This window comes from Talpa europaea (genome assembly GCF_964194135.1).
Source record: "Talpa europaea genome assembly, chromosome: 6".
NCBI lineage: Eukaryota > Metazoa > Chordata > Mammalia > Eulipotyphla > Talpidae > Talpa > Talpa europaea.
In genome coordinates, this window is record NC_140072.1 from 97,206,390 (window position 1) to 97,225,794 (window position 19,405).

At 33.6% G+C, this 19,405-nt stretch overlaps 1 protein-coding gene across 3 annotated transcripts in view; it reads left to right on the forward strand.

Moving 5' to 3' along the window:
- The window catches only part of TSC22D1 (TSC22 domain family member 1), a gene marked incomplete at both ends in the record, with an annotated part of 112,479 nt that overhangs the window by 16,172 nt on the left and 76,902 nt on the right, over window positions 1-19,405 (forward strand). Inside the window, one exon of one of the 3 annotated variants that reach the window (XM_084234627.1) lies at window positions 13,478-13,730. The exons of the other annotated variants lie outside the window; for them this stretch is intronic. Within the exon in view, the coding sequence (XP_084090753.1) occupies window positions 13,478-13,730 (253 nt within the window). Of the gene's footprint in view, window positions 1-13,477; window positions 13,731-19,405 lie in introns of those variants that run through there. 3 annotated transcript variants of the gene reach the window in all.

The window sequence follows — 19,405 nt, forward strand, 5'->3', positions numbered from 1 at the left end:
GATCATATTACATTGAAATACTTTTCAAAGTAGAAAACTCACTTTAATCAATTGAATCATAATAGCATAATTTTACCACTCTTTAATTTGAATGGTTACAGCTTATTTTCATATCACTTTCACTTGCTTATTATTGGAACTAGAAAGTGCTAATTTATATGTATGCTTTTATATTAAATTGAAGAACAGACTCTTTTTTTTGCTCATTATCCTAGAATGGGAAATTTTACTTTTTCACCTAAAAGATAGGTGTTCTTTTTATTCCCAGTTTTATAGTAAAGCTGCTTTTCTTTATTTTGTATTTTTTCTGATTCAATTTATAAACATAAAACTTGAGGAAAAAACAATTGGAATTTTTTTTTGAATTGTAGTTTATAATAACATCTATCTTAAGTGATATAGTACCTTAATTTATCATATAATAGTAATATGGTATAAATCATCTTACATGTTCCATAATGTCCTTTTTTCTCGAATAGGAAATACTCAAAAACTGCTGAAAGTTAATAGTTAATACATATTGTCCAAGTTGATTGCATTTTGAGACATTTTCTTTATTGATATGCTTTTGATAGCCTAAATTTGCCAATGTTCCCAATCCATGTCGACAGTCAAGAGAGAATGTTTTAAAAGTGGGGTTGCTTTTTGTGAAATGGACAGGCTAAAGGTCTACTTTTTGGGTTATTTTTATTTTTTTTTTAATTTTAAGCTTAGTTATGTTTCCAGTTGTACTCTGATTCTTAGCCCAGCCCATCAGGATCTACCACTAACTTATTCATTTAGCTTAGTAAGACAATAATTCAGTTTTCAAAAACAGAAGCTTTTAACAAGTGGACATATTCACCTAACAATACCAAGTTGTGCTTATATTTGAGCTTTTGAACATGTGATCTAAATACCATTAATAATAATGATCGGAGTTAAAGGTTCAAAACATGAGTAGGGAAGAAGAAACAGAAGTAGAAAGGGAATAGAAGACCATTAAAGGGCTGGAATGGAGAGAAGAAGATTTATTGATAATATGATAAACAATTTTGTTGCCTATATATATAAATCTGGCTATATAAGAAGTGTTTTAGAAAAATTACCTAAGCAAGTTTAATCAATTGTCTATTAGCCTGAAAGGCTTTTTGTAGAATTCCTGTTCTTTTCTGGTATTGTGATGATTTATTTAAGAAATATTTTTTTGGGCCTCCCCGGTGGCGCAGCGGTTGAGCGCTGGGTTGCGAAGCTGCCCGCGGCCTCTGCTGCGCCGGTTCGATCCCCGGCTGCTCCCCGGCCACCAGAGGAGGGTCCCACATGGCGTGCAGACCGCTCCTGCCGCCCGCTGCTCCCCTCAGCAGTGTACTTCGGTCCTTCTGCCTGCTCTGCTCCCCGCTCTGGCTCTGGTGAATTCTCTCACCCTCCCGCGCTTCTGACTGTACCCAGTGCATGTGTGAACAAACAAACAAACAAATAAATAAATAAATACATAAATAAAAATACATGCCTCTTTGAAAAAAAAAAAAAAAGAAAAGGAGGATTAAGAAATGGAGGCCAAAGACAAACTTTAAAAAAAAAAAAAAAAAAGAAATATTTTTTGAAGACTGGTTACATACATTAGCAGGTAATTAGAGGTAATTAGAGGTATTAAGGCTGTGAAAGGGGAGAAAAACCTGGTTTGGTCTTAAAGCATTTTGTTTTTGTTTAGTACCTGAAAAATCATCATAAGATACTGAATTATCTTCTAAATTACCCAAATTATGTTATGCTTAGGCTTTATTCTATATATGGTGAATAGGACAGCTTTTTAATTCAAATAAATTGATTAGGCTGTAGAGTAGGGAGCATTATGAGGTAGAATCTAGTGAGCATTAGCCCTGGCATCAGTTCAAGTGTCTAATCCTATTTATGCCACCTCTTTATTGTATGGCCTTTGTATATGAGTTAACGTCTCTAAGCCCAGTTTCCTTACCTGGTAAGTGGGAGTAATAGCTACTCTTGTACTGTTGACTTGCACTGGCAGGATTAAAGGAGCTAAAACATTGTGCACCTAGCTCAGTTCTTAGGAGTTTTGTAAATAGTAGCTGCTCTTATTACTGTCCAAATAAGAATGATTCCTCTCTTAAGCACTGTAAATTAAAGTGAAAACATTGCCTACATATTTCAGAAACCTTTTACATACTGTAGCCTTCTAAACCAGTAATTCTGTGCCTCTCTGACGTTTTTGGCATGTGGCCTTTCTCACATGGGGTTTACAAGAGAATTAATCCCTATAGGAAGAGTGACTACTTTTTGAGTTCTCCTAAGGGTCGGTGGTATCAAGTATCACCATTCTAGACTATGCATAAGAGAAAAGTGCGTTTGTTACACATAATAGTAGTTTAAGGATTAATTCTTCTGCTGAATCCTGGGCTGCAGGGATGATATTGTATTTATTTGACTGACTGCTCGAGAAGTGCTTTCAAATTTTTAAATTTATAGAAACAAAAATTGTTATAAAACTCACTACTCTTTTTTCTTAATAGGGCTTGGGATAATTGGAAGGAATGTATTGTCTCCTAGCAGTGTGTTTATACCCAAAAACAGAAACATTACCCTAATCAGATGATTCTTAAACTTTTTCATTATATAGATTGTTTTAGATGGGCATGATGCCCTGACCACCTGTTCCATACTTAGTCCCATATAAAACTGAAGACTGTTTCCTTAGGATGAATGGAATTAATTTGCTTTTAATAAGTAAGGAGTCAGTACCTGTTTTTCAAGGGTTCATTGAACTATATTTTGAAATCTAGTTTAAAAGTTTCAGAACTGGTGTTTTTGGAATACTAATTCTTTAAGTAGTTCTAGAACCCAGGCATTTTGGGCAATGCTTTTTGTTATGTAGATCATGGAGGTTGACATTGTATTTTGGTTTTTTAAAGACTGAAAAGTTCTGCAATTGAGAGGCAATTTCTTGTCTCCCAGCTCTTGCTTGTATGACACTGTTAATGTCCCTTAGGACCACTATTTGTTGGAGCACATTTTGGGAAATAACAACCTGCTTTATTTTACATGAGAAATGTTCTGGGTTGTAGAGTTAAGTGATGGCAGGCTTCAAGTGGGGCTCATCTCTACTTTTATTATTTATCCTAACTTCTTTTTCTGCTACACTACTTTATTTTCTGTATATCTGAATTTTATTAGAATAAAAGTGCAGTTGTGTGAGAGTATATACTAAGTGGACCATCTGGCCGAAGTTTAAGAATGTACTTTGAGAAGTATGGCCCTATCATTGAAAATGGTTTGAAGATCTTAGGGATTAATTTCAGATGAATTAGTATTTTCTTGGGGGAAGTAAGTCTGAAATATGATTGGAAAAACTAGTTAACTCCATAAACATTTTTTTTTTAATAGAGCCATGTTTTATTTATTTGTTTGTTTGTTTGTTTTGTTTATACATGCACTGGGTACAGTCAGAAGCGTGGGAGGGTGAGAGAATTCACCAGATCCAGAGCGGGGAGCAGAGCAGGCAGAAGGACCGAAGTACACTGCTGAGGGGAGCAGTGGGCGGCAGGAGAGGTCTGCGCGCCATGTGGGACCCTCCTCCGGTGGCCGGGGAGCAGCCGGGGATGGAACCGTGGCCGCAGAGGCTGCGGGCAGTTTCGCAACCCAGCGCTCAACCGCTGTGCCACCGGGGAGGCCCAACTCCATAAACATTTAAAGATAGGGAAGCGAATTAGTTTTTGCTCTATGCTTCTCTTATCATTAGATTATCATCAATGCAGAATTTTTTACTCACTTTTTTTTTTTTTTTTTTTAAAGATTTATTTATTTATTTATACAAGCACTGGGTACAGTCAGAAGCGCGGGAGGGTGAGAGAATTCACCAGAGCCAGAGCGGGGAGCAGAGCAGGCAGAGGGACCGAAGTACATTGCTGAGGGGAGCAGCGGGCAGCAGGAGAGGTCTGCGCACCATGCGGGACCCTCCTCCAGTGGCTGGGGAGCAGCCGGGGATTGAACCTGCGCTGCAGAGGCTGCGGCCAGCTTCGCAACCCAGCGCTCAACTGCTGCGCCACTGGGGAGGCCCCTCACTTTGTTTTGTGTTCCTTGGGCTTTACAGTTAAAGCTCGATGTTTCTAACAAAGGGGCTAACTGAATATTCTTGTCTTCCATTTATCCATTTTCATTGATACACTTATTTGTACTTACTTCATTTATCAAGAAGGTAATCAGATTCTGAGGAGAAAAATTGAAGTCTTTTTGGGACTAGAAGATATATCAAAGGGATTAAAAAGATTACTGGTGATATTTCTGAAGTTATATTGGTAGATAAAGGAAGGAATTTTACACTCTTGAGAATGTCTTTGAAGACTGTAAAACTGCAGAAAGTTTTTTTTTTTTTTTTTTAAATACAGTCTCTGTCTTTTTTTTTTTTTTTTTAAGGATGTATTTATTTTATACAAGAACCGGGGTACAGGCTAGATGCGTGGGAGGGTGAGAGGATTCACTAAAGACAGAGCAGGGAACAGAACAGGCAGACTGACGAAATACACTGCTGAGGGGAGCAGCGGGCATGACAGGAGAGGTCTGCCATGCCATGTGGGACCCTTGCCAGCCGGCCGGGATTGAACTGTCACTGCAGGCTGCGGACAACTTCACAGCGCGGCACTCAACCGCCTGCGCCACCAGGGGAGGCCCAGAAAGTTGTTTTTTTAAAGTACTGGCTGCATTTAAAAGTTTCAGAGATTTGATTCAAGTCTTTTTTTTTTTTTTTAAAGATTTATTTTTGCTTACAAGAGCTGGGGTACAGGCAAGACGTGTGGGGAGGGGGGGTGAGCGGATTCACCAGAGACAGAGTGGGGAACAGAACAGGGAGATTGACCGAAGTACACTGCTGAGGGGAGCAGTGGGCGAGTCAGGAGAGGTCTGCTGCGCCATGTGGGTTGCTCCCTGGCTGGCCAGGGATTGAACTCGTGCTGCAGAGGCTGTGAATTGCTTCATAGTGTGGTGCTTAACTCCTTGCGCCACCAGGGAGGCCCTGGTTCAAGTCTTGAAGGAAGAATAGAAAGAGATTTTTTGACATATTTTCCTTTCAAAGGCTTGTGGATTTCCTTTCAATGGATTGTGACTATTAAAATCTTAACCCCAGATAACTGGAAAATAGAATCAGCTATGAATGGTCAGTAAAATACGAGAATTAAAGTTTCTTTGCAGTATTATAATGTAGGATTGCACATTAGATTGGGCATTTTAATTTTTCTGGCTGTATGGGAACAAATTGCATGATTAGTAGTTGACATACACAGGCATTCTTAATTTCTTAAGGTTTACAACATGGGCCAGGATGCTTTCTCCAAGACTTATGAATACTATTGACATTATGACTCTCTTTGTTACCAAAGGCTCAATGGCCAGACAAGTTGTATATAATACGAGTAGATTGAAGGCATTATTTGTAATTAAATATCTTTTCTGTCTTTTTAAAAAACCTCCTACCTTATTGATGAATTGGAGATTACCCTGTTCTTTAAGTGTTGAGTGCTTCCACTGTCATATTTACATTAATAATATTCATATTGATTTTTATTAGATTGAAATTGAGATGAGGAAGAAAATGACCTTTTGACCTTGTTTTTATGAACAGAATTTGAGTAGATATATTATAAACTTTGTAAATAATATTTAAAATATATTAAATTTAGGGCAACATGCATGTACTATTATATACACGGTAACAAACCAAAGACTCTTTCCTGGGTAGCAGAATTGAGCTCTGTATCAGATAATAAAATCTAATTGTTATTATGAGATTATTACTTTACTCATGCTTATATATAATAATGTGTAAGTTACATTAAAATAATCAAACTCTGTAATTCTCATAACATTTAAAAGATTCTCCTGTCAATATAATAGTCATGTGTTAGGCAAATCAAATGGTATGTGACATGTAAATTAGAAATTCAAATTAGAAAAGCATCTTTCTGCATCTGGCTTTTTGTTGATAGTTGAAAGGTAAAAGGGATTTGTGCTGATCATTTTAGCACACTTTTTTAGATATCGGTTTCTCAGAGTCAATAGAAATATCAGCTCCTTGATTATTTGTGGCTGATGTGGCTGATGTTGCTGATATTGAATTGTTAGTTTGCTCCACTTTATTTCCAAGTTTTATTGTCTTGTCATACTTTCATAAGTTGATAAAAAATGGCAAAGCAAGTAAGTGTCAACTGATCTATGTTAAATGAAATTAAAAGAATTTCATAATTCTACTTAAAACAATGTTTTTATTCTGACATTTTATATGCTGAATATTGAAAAAGAAAGTATTTGTTACAAAGTAATTTGATTTTAAAAAAGTATAAAATGGGCCTCCCTGGTGGCGCAGTGGTTGAGCGCTGGGTTGCGAAGCAGCCCTCAGCCTCTGCAGCGCCGGTTCAATCCCCGGCCGCCAGGTGAGGGTCCCACATGGCGTGCAGACCTCTCCTGCAGCCTGCTGTCCCCTTAGCAGTGTACTTCATCAGTCTGTCTGTTCTACTCTCCGCTCTGGCTCTGGTGAATTCTCTCACCCTCCCATGATTCTGACTGTACCCAATGCTTGTGTAAATAAATATATAATCTTAAAAAAAAATAAAGTATATAATGAGTTCAAAAAAGTATAAAATTAAAACATAGGACCAGGGAGACAAACTGCTTTTGAATATCCTGCTCTACAACATACTAGGTGTAGTGATCTTGGATGAGTTACTTCACTACTTTTGTTTTCGTTTCATTATTGGTAAAATGATGACACACAGTTTTGTATGTGTCATAGTGTGAGCATTGAATGAAGTAGTAGATATAAGATACATAATACATTACTTGTCATATACTAAATTCTCAAAAAATTAAAAACAAAGATATGAATATTTATGATTTTCTAAATTAAAAAATAAGAGTTCCATTTTTATGATGCAGGGATAATAATTCATACACATTTAAATTTGAATATCTTTTTTAAAAACACCTGCTCTCTTATGCTTGCTGTAGTCTACAGTTAATTTCCATGCTTGTTGATAAATGTCAACATAATTCAGTTTGTCTGTCTGTAGGTGAGGTTTTTGTTTTTGATCTCTCACATAGTTTATTGTGAATCAGATTTCCATGTATAGAGTACTATTTGCCAAAGAAATTTAAAAAAAATAATCTATGCTATTACTATCCAGTTACCTTTCTGATACTAATATAAAACTTGACATGTCATTTCCATTAGGATTAGTTTTTAAAGTGTGTCAAATATGGTACTTTATTCAGAATTCTTAAAAATTTATATTAAACTTATGAGAAAGTTGCAAAACTGGTACATAGAATTCTCATATACCTTCATACAGCTTTCCCTAATATTCTTATTTTACCTTACTGTAGTACAAATAAAGAAATCGGGAATTATGCTAAACTAATCTGTAAGTTTATTTGAATTTTGACATTTGTCTGCTAGATGACTATTTTCTGGTCCAGGATCTAATCCAGGATCTCATTGTACTGTTTCCTACTGTGTGAGTTAGTGTTTTATTCTCATTTTACCTTTCATGACCTGGGCACTTGGAAGAGTACTGGCTAATTAGAATGACCCTCAGTTTGTATGCCTGATACTTCCTAATGAGTATGTCGAGCTTATGCATTTTTTGGCAAGGATACCACAGAAATGATATGTCATCACATACAGTGTAATTATATCGGGAGGTACATACCATCTATTTGTCCTATTCTTGTGAAGTTACTTTTCAACCCTTCCAGTTTTATTGAGCTATAATTGACTCACATTACTGGTGATACTGTGTTGATCATTTCTTTAACTTTTTTTTTTTTTTTAAGATTTATTTGTTTATTTATACAAGCACTGGGTACAGTCAGAAGCACGGGAGGGTGAGAGAATTCACCAGGGCCAGAGCGGAGAGCAGAACAGGCAGACTGACGAAGTACACTGCTGAGGGGAGCAGCGGGCGGCAGGAGAGGTCTGCGCGGCATGTGGGCCCCTCGCCCAGCTGCCGGGGATTGAACCGGCGCTGCAGAGGCTGCAGGCAGCTTCACAACCCCGCGCTGAACCGCTGCGCCACCGGGGAGGCCCCATTTCGTTAATTTTTTTGTGCTGTTTAGCTAGTTTTTTCTTTTTTAACAAATGTTTTATGGGGCCATATTTTGAGTCTTTGTAAATAACCTGTTTCTTATCATACCTATTAATTTTAGCATTCTGTTGATAATTCTTATTTGAGCCTTTAAAATTTTATTTTTAACATCTTTTTATTTACTGGTAATATCATTTTCTTGTTATGGGTGGATAAGAATCCCAAAGAACTTAACGTAAATGCATCCTAATTCATAAATGTAAATGTTTTTTCTTTCTATAATTTTGTATGTATTTAGAAACAGATAAATATAAGTTATGAATATATTGTAATATGAGATCCTAGAATAAAAACTAAAAGATGATTCTTTTTACCTTATGTGTACTTAATTTTTGCTGGCCATTTTGAGAACAAAACCAAATATTTCATACTAACTAAAAGATGATCTTTTTTACCTTATATGTACTTAATTTTTGCGGGCCATTTTAAGAACAAAACCAAATGGTGAAAAAGATGGCTAGAGAGGTAAAAGTAATTGGATAGGTTAATTATGGAAATAATTTGCCAGAGTAAATTTAGAGATTTTCCCTACAATTATTTTCACTAAGGTTTTCTTTTCTGTCAAATGTAGAAGCTCTTTTCATTCAAAGGTGCATTTCCCAGTTTAAATGGTTTTGTGTTCAGTCTTCTTGAACACAAAATTGTCTAAATCACGAAGTTCTCTAAGACCCTGAAGTTGACATTTTTATAATTGGTATATATTTTTATGATTTCCACTTTTTTTTCTTTTATTCTTTAGTGAATTACTCTAAAAAATGAATTGTGCATTGTTTCTTTTTTTAATCTGTTTTACTGTTTCATCTTACATGGTAGTGAACACAGGTTGGTTTCGTTACCTATTATCTGTTTTTTAACAAAGGCTTGTCTTTTAAACCTAGTGAAGTAACTATTCCCAATAACCTTTTAAGATAATGATACCTTTTCCAAAAGGATGAAGAGAAAATACATTGATAAATCTTAGAATTTGATTAGATGTCTTTTTTTGATCAGTTGTTTACATATCTATTTAACATTAGGAGTAGTTCCTAATACATACTAATAATTAGGGTTTTTCATTCTTACTACAACTTGTTTTTTAGGAAATTGCTTTCTGTTACTATATATTCTCTTAATGCTCAGCAATACTTAACAGTTCCAGGCATTCTTTTCTTATTTTGGTGTTTTTAAGATGTATCCCATTTGACAATATATAAAAAAAAATTTGTGGTTTAAAAAATAATCTCCTTTTACTTCATAATGCAGTATATCTTGGCTAACTAATTCTAAGATTTAAATTTTTTTAAATAATGTTTTTTAAAATTTTGGCAAGATCCCTCACTCTTAAAATTGAAAATTTGAAATTGGATGTTCAAGAAGTAATCTGGTTTGTTTTCGTACTAATTTAAATCTTGAGAACAGTAGAAAATTTGTTTTAACTAGATTTTGTATTTGTAAGATAATCTTTGAAATTTCTGTTGACCATATACAAAAACAACACCTGGGGCAAGATCCTATACTTCTAATCCACAAACAATGTTGTAAATTATGTTACTACCCAAAAAAAAGTCATAAAAATAAAAAATCTAGAAGCTGATGCTCCCCAAAAGAGATCCATGATAAAGGATTCACGAAAGTAGTATTTTTCATAAATTTTTACTTAGGATTAGAAATTTAAACTTTTTAGTGTCTACTTTAGATACCCACTTTCATAAAAATTCCTTTTTAAAAAAATATGTAGACTTCATTCATTTGTAAAATATTTACTGACTTTAATGCAGTGTGCTGAGGACTCTTTTAGGGGCCGGAGATACAAAGACTCACTGCTTCTGTTAAGGATGCGCTTTCTTTTTCTTTTTAATGCCAGCTGGAAGGAACTGTTCTGGACACTTGGAGGAATTTGTGAGAAATTCTTTTTCTTTATAGAAGTGCCTTAGAATCAGTAGGAATGTGTGGTAAAAGATGACTAAGAAAAAGATACTACATCATGCTTCCAGTAGTCTTTGTTTCATGAATAATTTTTAACTACATAAATTAGCAAGTTTTAAAACTTCAGGTTAGTCCAGTACAGCTGAGTAGAAATCATAGCCTTAATGGAAACGTGCTACTGTTTGTTTATTAAAAATGTTGAGGTGTGGCTTTCCAGCTTTGGTTTAAAAGTGTTTAAAGCTAGTAAGTGGTATATATGCATTTAATAATTTGGGAGCTTATATTGCAAGTAGTCTAATTTTACATTTCATGGAAATTTTTCAGTGGTATTTATATATAAAATACTTAGAATTAAGGTTTCTGATTTTCAGTAAGAATCTTTAAAAATTCAGTATTTATGGGAAAATGTTAAAACTGTTTGATTTATTGGTAAATTAATAGACCATATAATGGCTATTATGAGTTCTTGCTGGTATTTCTGCATTACTGACTTTGTTAGCTTTGGTTTGGCATTTATTCTTTAGTATTGAAATGCAAATCATGTAGAGGAGTGCTTTTCCCTCATATTTTACCCATCCCTTTCCCCCCATTTAAATATCACAGAGAAGAATATTGTCTATTAGAGTTAAGTTAAGGTCCTACTGTGTCATTCTTAGGAGAGTCCATCAATAGTAGTCTTGCAAAGACTGCTTTTTCTTGTTTGAGAAATGATCACATTTTAAAAGGTCCTCTACATTTTTTATATAAATTATTAAATCCCCAGTCTTCATACGTTATTAACCCATGAAGCAAGAAAAATATCAGCTCTCTTCAACAATTCATAATAATTATTTTGGAAATGTTTATTCATTTTTGAGTATGAATATGTTGAATCCATAAGTTTTGGTTATTTAGGTGCAAGTTCTGTCCAGAAAGTGATCTGACTTGGAAGAAGTTCTAAGTGGATTTACTTCTTTAGCCAACTCTTCTATTTAACTTGCCCTGTAATCCAGCTTAAGAACATTTTTTTTTTTAAATCTAAGTTTGTTGTATTTTTAATTTATATATTCTGTGGATTGTAGTCAATAAATCAAGGTTTGGAAGTATTTAACGTCAACCTCTTACTGAAGGAGAAATTACAAATTTAACACACTATTAATCAGAGCAAGAGATGATTTCTTGGGAAGTAAGTTTTCATTTTCAGAGTAAAGTGGGCCTGTAAATGTAAAATAAAAATTACTGGGTATGTTTCGTATTTGAAAATGGAATTCTCCCCTTTTCACTATATTCTCAATTAGGTATATTTTTATTAGTGATTAGTATTCAAGGAATGAAAGAAAACGGACATTTGGAAAATCATTTTACAGTTTGTGAATCTAGTAGCTTACTTTTACTTAGCTCTCACTAATTTGGAGGTCGTTAGTAATTTTTATGGTTTGTGTTGCAATACTTTTATACATGAAAAAGAACATTATGTCTTATTTGTAAAGGAAATTGATTACAACAGACTAGAGGATGATTGCTTACAATGAAAACCCAAATAAGGTAGCTCTGATGTATGAACTTTAAGCCTTTCTCTTCTGCTGAATAGTCACCTCTTAAGAGCTCTTGCTGTGGAATACTTTGTTAATCTATTTCATATTTTTGGACCCTGGAAAATACCTAATTATTAGGTTGTACTTCCTGAGATATTCAGTATTCAAATCCTTTTCTAACTTGTTTTTCTTTCGTCATCCTTTATATATCTCCTCAGAGTGATTATATTGTAAAACACTTTTTAAAGCTACTACTCTACAAAATATAGTCTCTTCAGAATCAAAAGGCTTTAGGATTTAAAGTCTATAGAAGCTTTAAATGAAAAATTAGCTGCTTCTTAGGCTCATAAGAAACTTTCACATTTTTTTATTTGATACCTCTTGTTATATGGCAGTTTTATCTCCTTAACTTCTGTTAGATTTCTTTTTTCATTTCTTTAATTTTTGAAATTATAAATTTGATGGTTAAATTTATAGGTTTTCTTTTTTTAGTGCAAGCCATTTTCATTTGTACAGAAATGAATATATTCCTAAAGCAGAAGGATTAGCTTATTTTTCATCTTTAGGGTTTAAAAATTTTTAGTCTAAATGTTGTTAGGTAATGGAATAACCATTCCTTTTCAGCTGTTGGTATATTTCCAAACTGGCGGGCAGAGCCAGGAGGAAGTGAAGGCATTAAAACACTAACTTTGGTTGGTTACTACCTTCTTAGTGCTGAGACTATAACCTTTGTTGGTTGATTGATAGAGAACATGAGCGCACAACCCTCGTCCCACTAACAGGTAAGGAACCCTTGTGATGGATGATTAGTCGATGAGACAGAGGTTACTTGATAGCATTTTATCCCACTATTCCAAAATATAGCATGTCTCTGAAATAGGTAGTGTGACTATTTTCCAGATAGCAGCACCTTTCTATGTAGAATACTATCTGAATTTAATAGGGATGTATCACTCTGTACCACAAAATATAATTGATCTGTTTTCTACTGTTAAAATTTATCCTGCAGTCCCTATAACTTTAAGTACAGTATCTGCCTGTCTTATTCTACTCTCAGCTTTTCCTTGATCAGGTGCTATATACTTTGAACTTCTTTCTCTTATTTACTTTATTCCTGTATTAAAGCAGACTATTTCCCAGTTATCTTTATCATCTATTATTTGGGTATATCTTATACTTTAATTTCTGCATTTTAGCCATTAATGATTATTTCCTGGTCCTTCTTGACCCAAAACCCAAATGATCATACATTTAAAAGATTTTGAAACTGTATCACTTATATCCATTATTCTGCCCTCTCACTTTTAAAGATAAGTGCTTTAATAATAATAATTCTTTTACAGTGACATTAGTCATAGCTGTTATTAATTTTATCAGTTCAGGTTTAACTTTGTATTGTCATAATATGGGACTCTAGTCTGATTAATTCTTTAAATTACAGAAGACTTAAAACTGACAACAAATTCAGCTTCTTAGACAACTCCCATGGTTTAGTAGTATTCCTATAATAAGCTGGGTTCTGTTTCTACTTTTCACTCCATCTTCTTCTCTTTGACAGAAGAATTAACTGGGACTCCTCCTTTGATATATCCGAGGTTGAGTGCCTTTCCCTGTCCCTTTAATACAACTGTGATCTTATTTCCAGTCATAATTTACCATTTTCGATTTAGTCTTCCACTCAGAGTTGAGTGGTTTGTCATAGAGTGTGTTATGGCTTAGACCAAAATAGGTCCCTTCTTAATAGTTACTGAGGAATTAATCATTTGTGGTGACAGACATCTAAAATTCAAATTAAGAAGACACTAAAGAAAGTATGCCCAAAGGTAGTTCCTTTTTATCCTGAGGATAAGTCATTACAAACTCAAATGATGAGAGAATGTAATTTCTTAATAAGAATTTTTTCTTAAATCTATATTCAGCTCTCTATTTCAGTGCTTCTCTCCTACCAGAGGTGCAAGGAGTGATCCTAGAACCACAGATACAGCCAAGACCACGGAGAGCTTTTGACGTCAGGGGTCCACTTTCTCCACTGAACCCTTGGAGGCAGAATATCCAGCTTCTGGAGAGAGTGGGAAAGGATAATAAACAAGTGGGTGCTTTCCATTATTTACTTGGGTTTATTTATAGATTGGAGTGTCCTTCCATTGCCCATTATTCTGTTGGTATACTCCTTGGGTTCATATAAGAACCAAGTGGGGCTGCAGTCTGTTTGTTTTTCTAAGAATGGTAACTAGTGCCCATTCAAAAAAGAGACAAACTTAATTTTCTCTCCAGATAATTAAAACAGTGGATAACTTTGGGCACTTGATTTGATAAATCCCTGTTTAGTCCACAGGAATTTAAAAATGTGCTCATTTTAGCCTTTAATGGTATTATTAGTGGGCTTTCTAAGTACTCTTTTATATTTTAGTAATTAAGTTTCTGTATTTCATCTTTGGGCAAGCTGGACATCTGAACTCTCTTAATTTGCACAGTCTGATGTCCAGGTTTTATCCTACCCTGCTAGTGAGAACTTTTTGGTCTTTTCCTACCTCAAACTTTAGGACTTCATATTAATTAGATCTTTGAGAAGATGCAATGATAGTACCATTATGGTTTTACTGTCAAATCTAGGCTTCATTCTTCAATAAGATAAATATGAATGAATATAAGTTTCAGGATATAATCTATCCCTGAAAGCTATGTTAAATATTCTAGAAAAAAGCAGTTTTCTAGACCCTAGGAATAATGTTATTTGTGGCGAAAGAGCCTTGTCCTAGATTTTCCCCATGGCATTAAGATGGTTTTCTCTTAGTTTCTTTGATGCCAAGGGTAGGATTTGATTCCAGGAAGTTCTTATCATCTACAGTGGGTAGAACGTGAACTTGGTGCCTTTGGCAAGTTTTCATTTTTCCTTGGTGGATTCCTTCTGTGACTCCTGGTATCTTGATAATGGGAGACCGGTTTATTTGTTCTCTAATTGCCCAGATTTCTTTCAACTGGTAAACATCATACTTCTTCAGCAAAAGGAACTCTTCTAGCAGAGCCTTCATGGATGATATCTGTCACACATGCAGCACCTGCAGTTTGGAAGGCAGTGGTGAACGGAGCCATGCAATATATCTAGAAGACACCAGGATGAGAGAGCCACCTGATCTTGTCATTTATAAACTTTAAGATTTACTCTGGTGTATTCTTGGTCTGGAAATGGAAAGGCTCAAATAAGGAAATTTCTGATTGGAATTTTACATGGCCATGAAAATACTCCTTTCTATTCAGAAGACTGAAATAGAGAAATGCATGAGAGACTCTTTTCTTTTAAAAGCAGCTCTCTGAATCTGTTTCACTTGAAAAATTTCTGGAATTGAAAGTCACCTTAATGGAGCAGGCAAACCTTTTCTTTTAATAGTATAGGAAATCCAAAAAATAAATGAAACAGTTTTTTGTTGCCTGACACTGAAAGGAATTAGTAAATAAAGGGTGAACTTCTTAATTATTCCCAAATTACTTTTAATTTTAGGAGAATATGCTCTTTTAGCTTGTCTTTTTCTGGTCTTGAGCCTTGCTCTTACAGGTCAAAAAAAACAAAGATTCCAATATAGAAGCAGAAGAGACGTCTTTTGAGATCAAAGTAGTTTTTGTCAATCTTCTGAAGTTAAAAAACCTGTTTAACTTAAGGTATTATTCTGCATTGAAGGCATGCTAAAGTTTGAATGATTCTGAAACAGTATTTTGTAGGACAAAGGCAATTAGTAGTATTAGAATTAGCTTCTACATGTACAAATCGTTATCCACACTATCAGTTGATTGAAATACTTTCAGAATGTTTCTATATCTCTCTTTGATATCTATAACTGACTAGTCAAAAACTGTTAGAAAAGTTTTTAAAGGTTATATGATTCTGCCAGTTTATTTGGCATAAATTGTAACGATAGAACTTCTAGAATTGCATTAATATGGAAACATCTAAAATGTTTAAGGAATCTTAAAGGTTTCAGAAGCCACATTTGCTAAGAAACAACCTGGCCTTTAGTCATTTTTGGCTATCTATGAGGCTTGTTTTTTTCCTCATTATTTACACATACATTTTTGTATGTGTAATACTTAAAGGTAATTTTAAAAGATCAGTTTGAACTAAAATTTCCTTAGAGCTCTGAATTTCCTTAAAACAATTACAACTTTTATTCTTATTTTTTGTTAAATGTTAATTAAGATGGTTTACAAACACGTAAAAATTAAAAATAGCTGTACAGTATTTTAGAACCGTGAGGGTAACTGAAAGTGAAATTTTCTTGGAAATGAAAGTAGTTGAACTCTTTGGACCACACTATAAACCACTTTATGGCCTGTGAGATTATTAGCCTTTTGTTTCAGCTTTGAAGATGAAAAGTTAATCTCTTACTCTCATGCTTTGACTGAATTTTAGCAGTGTTCCTTTAAGTGTGCAAAAGAAATGCAAGTGCATTTCTATTCATTTCATGGCACTAAAAGCTATTTAAAGGTGAAACTTTTTGTATATTAATGTGCACTGATTTGTTTATTTAAACTTTTACTTTATACATTTTTCTTTCAGATTTTTTTATATTTTGTGTCACTATATGCAAAATTATATTTTTCAGTGTTTATGAATATTAAATAAGTTAACTTTCTAGAATGACTGTAATATTTGTATTATGTGATCATTTGAAAACTAATAAATATTTTCTCCATAAAAAATGCACTTACTGATAAATGGTTTATTTCTGTTTCAGGAGTAGAAAATGAAAACTGCAACAGTATTTTGAAGTGTTATTTTAATTTTATGTGTTTTCCTCTAAGTATTTGAATATTTACCTTGTCCTTGTGTATGTTAATCTTTTTTTGAGAAAAAAATATTTTAAATGGTAAAAAGATTCTTCATTAGGTCACCAAGTGCCAAATGTGTGAAATAGGTAAACTATTTAGTCTGTTTTTATACTTTTCTGATTAACAACTTCTTAGCCTAGAAGCTTTAATTTCAGAATTGGATTTTTTTATAAGATGCCCCCTTTTTGTAGATCAATTTTCAAGCCATTAAAACTCAAGCTAATATTATAAACATAAGGAGTAATGTGGTCAAATCTTTTAAAGTAAAATAGATCAAAATATAACCACTTAGAAAATAACATACAAAAGGATTTCCTTTTCCCTGAAAAAAAGAACATTTGAATATAATGACTGATTGAGGAATTACTCAAGTCATCAGTGCTTTCAGGAGAAGAAAAGTATTTTATATTTTAGTGTTTTGCTTAAACAATTGTAGGAGAAATCTTGCCTTAAGAATCTCTTGCTTTTAATCTTATCAAGACAACATGGAAAAGGATAAAATTTGGTTTTAATGATTTTTGCCTTTATAGCTACATACACTTAATTGAAGCACTGGAACAATTTACCTTTTCTATGCAGAGTCAGCTAGAAGCAAGAGGATTTCACTTTTGATTTGAAGAGAAGTTATACAAGAAGTAGAATCCAAAAATTAAAAATAAATACGATCGTGTCCTAAAATAGAAATAAAAGTTGAATTAATGACAACATATGGATTAAAATGAAATGATTTGGCTTGGCAATGAAATTATACTCTTGAAAGTAAGAATCATAAAATAAATGATTTAGAATAGCTACTGTATTTGAGGGAGTGGGGAAGGAAGCTAAAGTTCTTGGCTCTTAGTATGCTAGGTTTGGAAAAGATGAGTAAAGTTTTTTTTGGATAAAATTATGTTTTTAGATTAAAACTATTAGAAGTTTTATAGTCATAACATTTCAATGGAAGACTATATTTTACTTGAATGCAAAAAATTATAATCCCTAAGTATATATGTGTAAAAGGGTGGGATATGTAAGTGGGAGAGCGGGGGATTGTTAAATAAAAACACTGCACCAGAAACGTCAAACATACTGTAAAAATAATGGTGAAATGAGAGTTTTAAATAATTTAATTTTTATGACATGGATTCTTCTCTACACTTACAATAGCTTCAGAATAAAAATGCTAGAGAGTGTTCAACTTTGCTTACCATCTATCTTTGAGATATGTTCTTTAGTGAGGAAACAGTTTTTAAAATATACCTTCTATTTAAAATAGTAAATGTCACAGAAGCAGTGTGACTGCAAAGTGTACTAACTTTATGGCTGATTATAAATATGTGCACTTAGCTTATTTTACTTTGCTATGTTGAAGCTATTGAGCAAAATGTCACTGCTTATATGTCCTAAGCAATTTCTTGCTTTTTGTTCAGGTAATTATATTTAGCCATTAAAAGTGTTTCATATTTAGTGCAAAAAGTGATTCACATTTCAAAAATAAGCACATAGGTGTCCAAATTTTTTTCCACTAATATGTACATCTAAGGTAATTAGATAACTGCAGTAAAAACCTTAGGGAACTTTGAAGTGTGCATCGGAGTTTTCAGGAATTGTGATCAAAGGGATCTCTTCTCAAGAGGTAAGGCATGGCATAGGTAGAAAAAATGTTCAAGATGGTTCAATGTACCGAGGAAGTAAACTACAACAGATATGCTTGGATTTTCAGATATATGTAAAATTAGTAAAATAATTTTTCTTAAAAGATTTCTCCCAGGAAAGAGAAAGGGATAAATCACAAATTTATTTTTGTGCAACTTTGGAGTGGATTTAGAAACATCAGCAGACATTGTACTCTTCATATGCTTGGATTGCTATATTCCAAGGCTTCTTTTACCCTTGCTTTCTTAATGTTTATGATCCATATTTAATATTCCTTAGGCCCTGAGTAGCCTTAAAATACTATACTTTTGATGGAAAGTTGAGTATATATATTATGAAATTATTGCCTGACTCCATTTTTGCTATATTATCCCTGTTTTTATTAAATGGTAACTAGGATTTAGTAGCTGTACTGAGTAATTTTCACTTTGGTTTGAGAAAACTCAAGTTTTACAAACATTTACACTCAGGAATCTGTTATACTGATGATGAAAATAAAACATTTGCTATAAAGTCACTCAGAAAAGAAAGTCATACTGTTATTCTCTAAGGAATAATAAGTAAGTTCGAAGAGTCAAGTGTAGCATAATATTTAGTATATCTGGAAAGAAAGGGAAAATGCGGTATTTCATACAGATGACCTAGAAAAATGGTTTAGAATTTTTTTTTCTAAAATTGCTACAGATTTACTCACTAGGTGGCAACATAGAAAATATCTATGCTTTTTATAACAACACCAGTTCCTATAAATTGGGAAAGGTTTGTTTATCCCTCTCTTATATGTAGAACTAATGATAATGTTGTGAACTAGTGATAGTACGCACTACTAAATGGGGTTGCTGATTCTATGTTCAATCAAGAATTTGCTTCCATGTAATTTTTTAATTTGAAAATTACCTTAGAAATTATCTAGTTTAGCACCCCATTTTACAAGATAATTGCTATCCAGGATTAAGCCGATATATTTCTAATAGCATGGTAACAGCCAAAACATCTGTAGGACTCCGCTCACTTGACTGCAAGCTCAGAGATCAATACTTACCTCTACTTACACAGAGCAACTCTTACTCCCTTCAAGTCTGATAGCCTTTAGGTATTTACGATGACTGTTAGACTTTATCAATTCCAGTTTCAAGTTTTTTTCCCCCTATAGGTTAAGCATCTCTACTCTTAGCTCATCCATGTAGCATGGATTAGAGATTTTCAAAAGGTTTTGTGGATCTCTGAATATGCTTCAGTTCATCAATGTTTTAATTTGTGACACCAAGCCAATACAGTTAAGGTCAGCCTGCTTTTGTCCCTGGAATACTAATGCCACTTTTTTAAAATCCATTTTTATTCATTAAAGTGCATAATTGTATGCATGTTGAGATTCATTTGGGCAGAAAAATTGAGATTTAC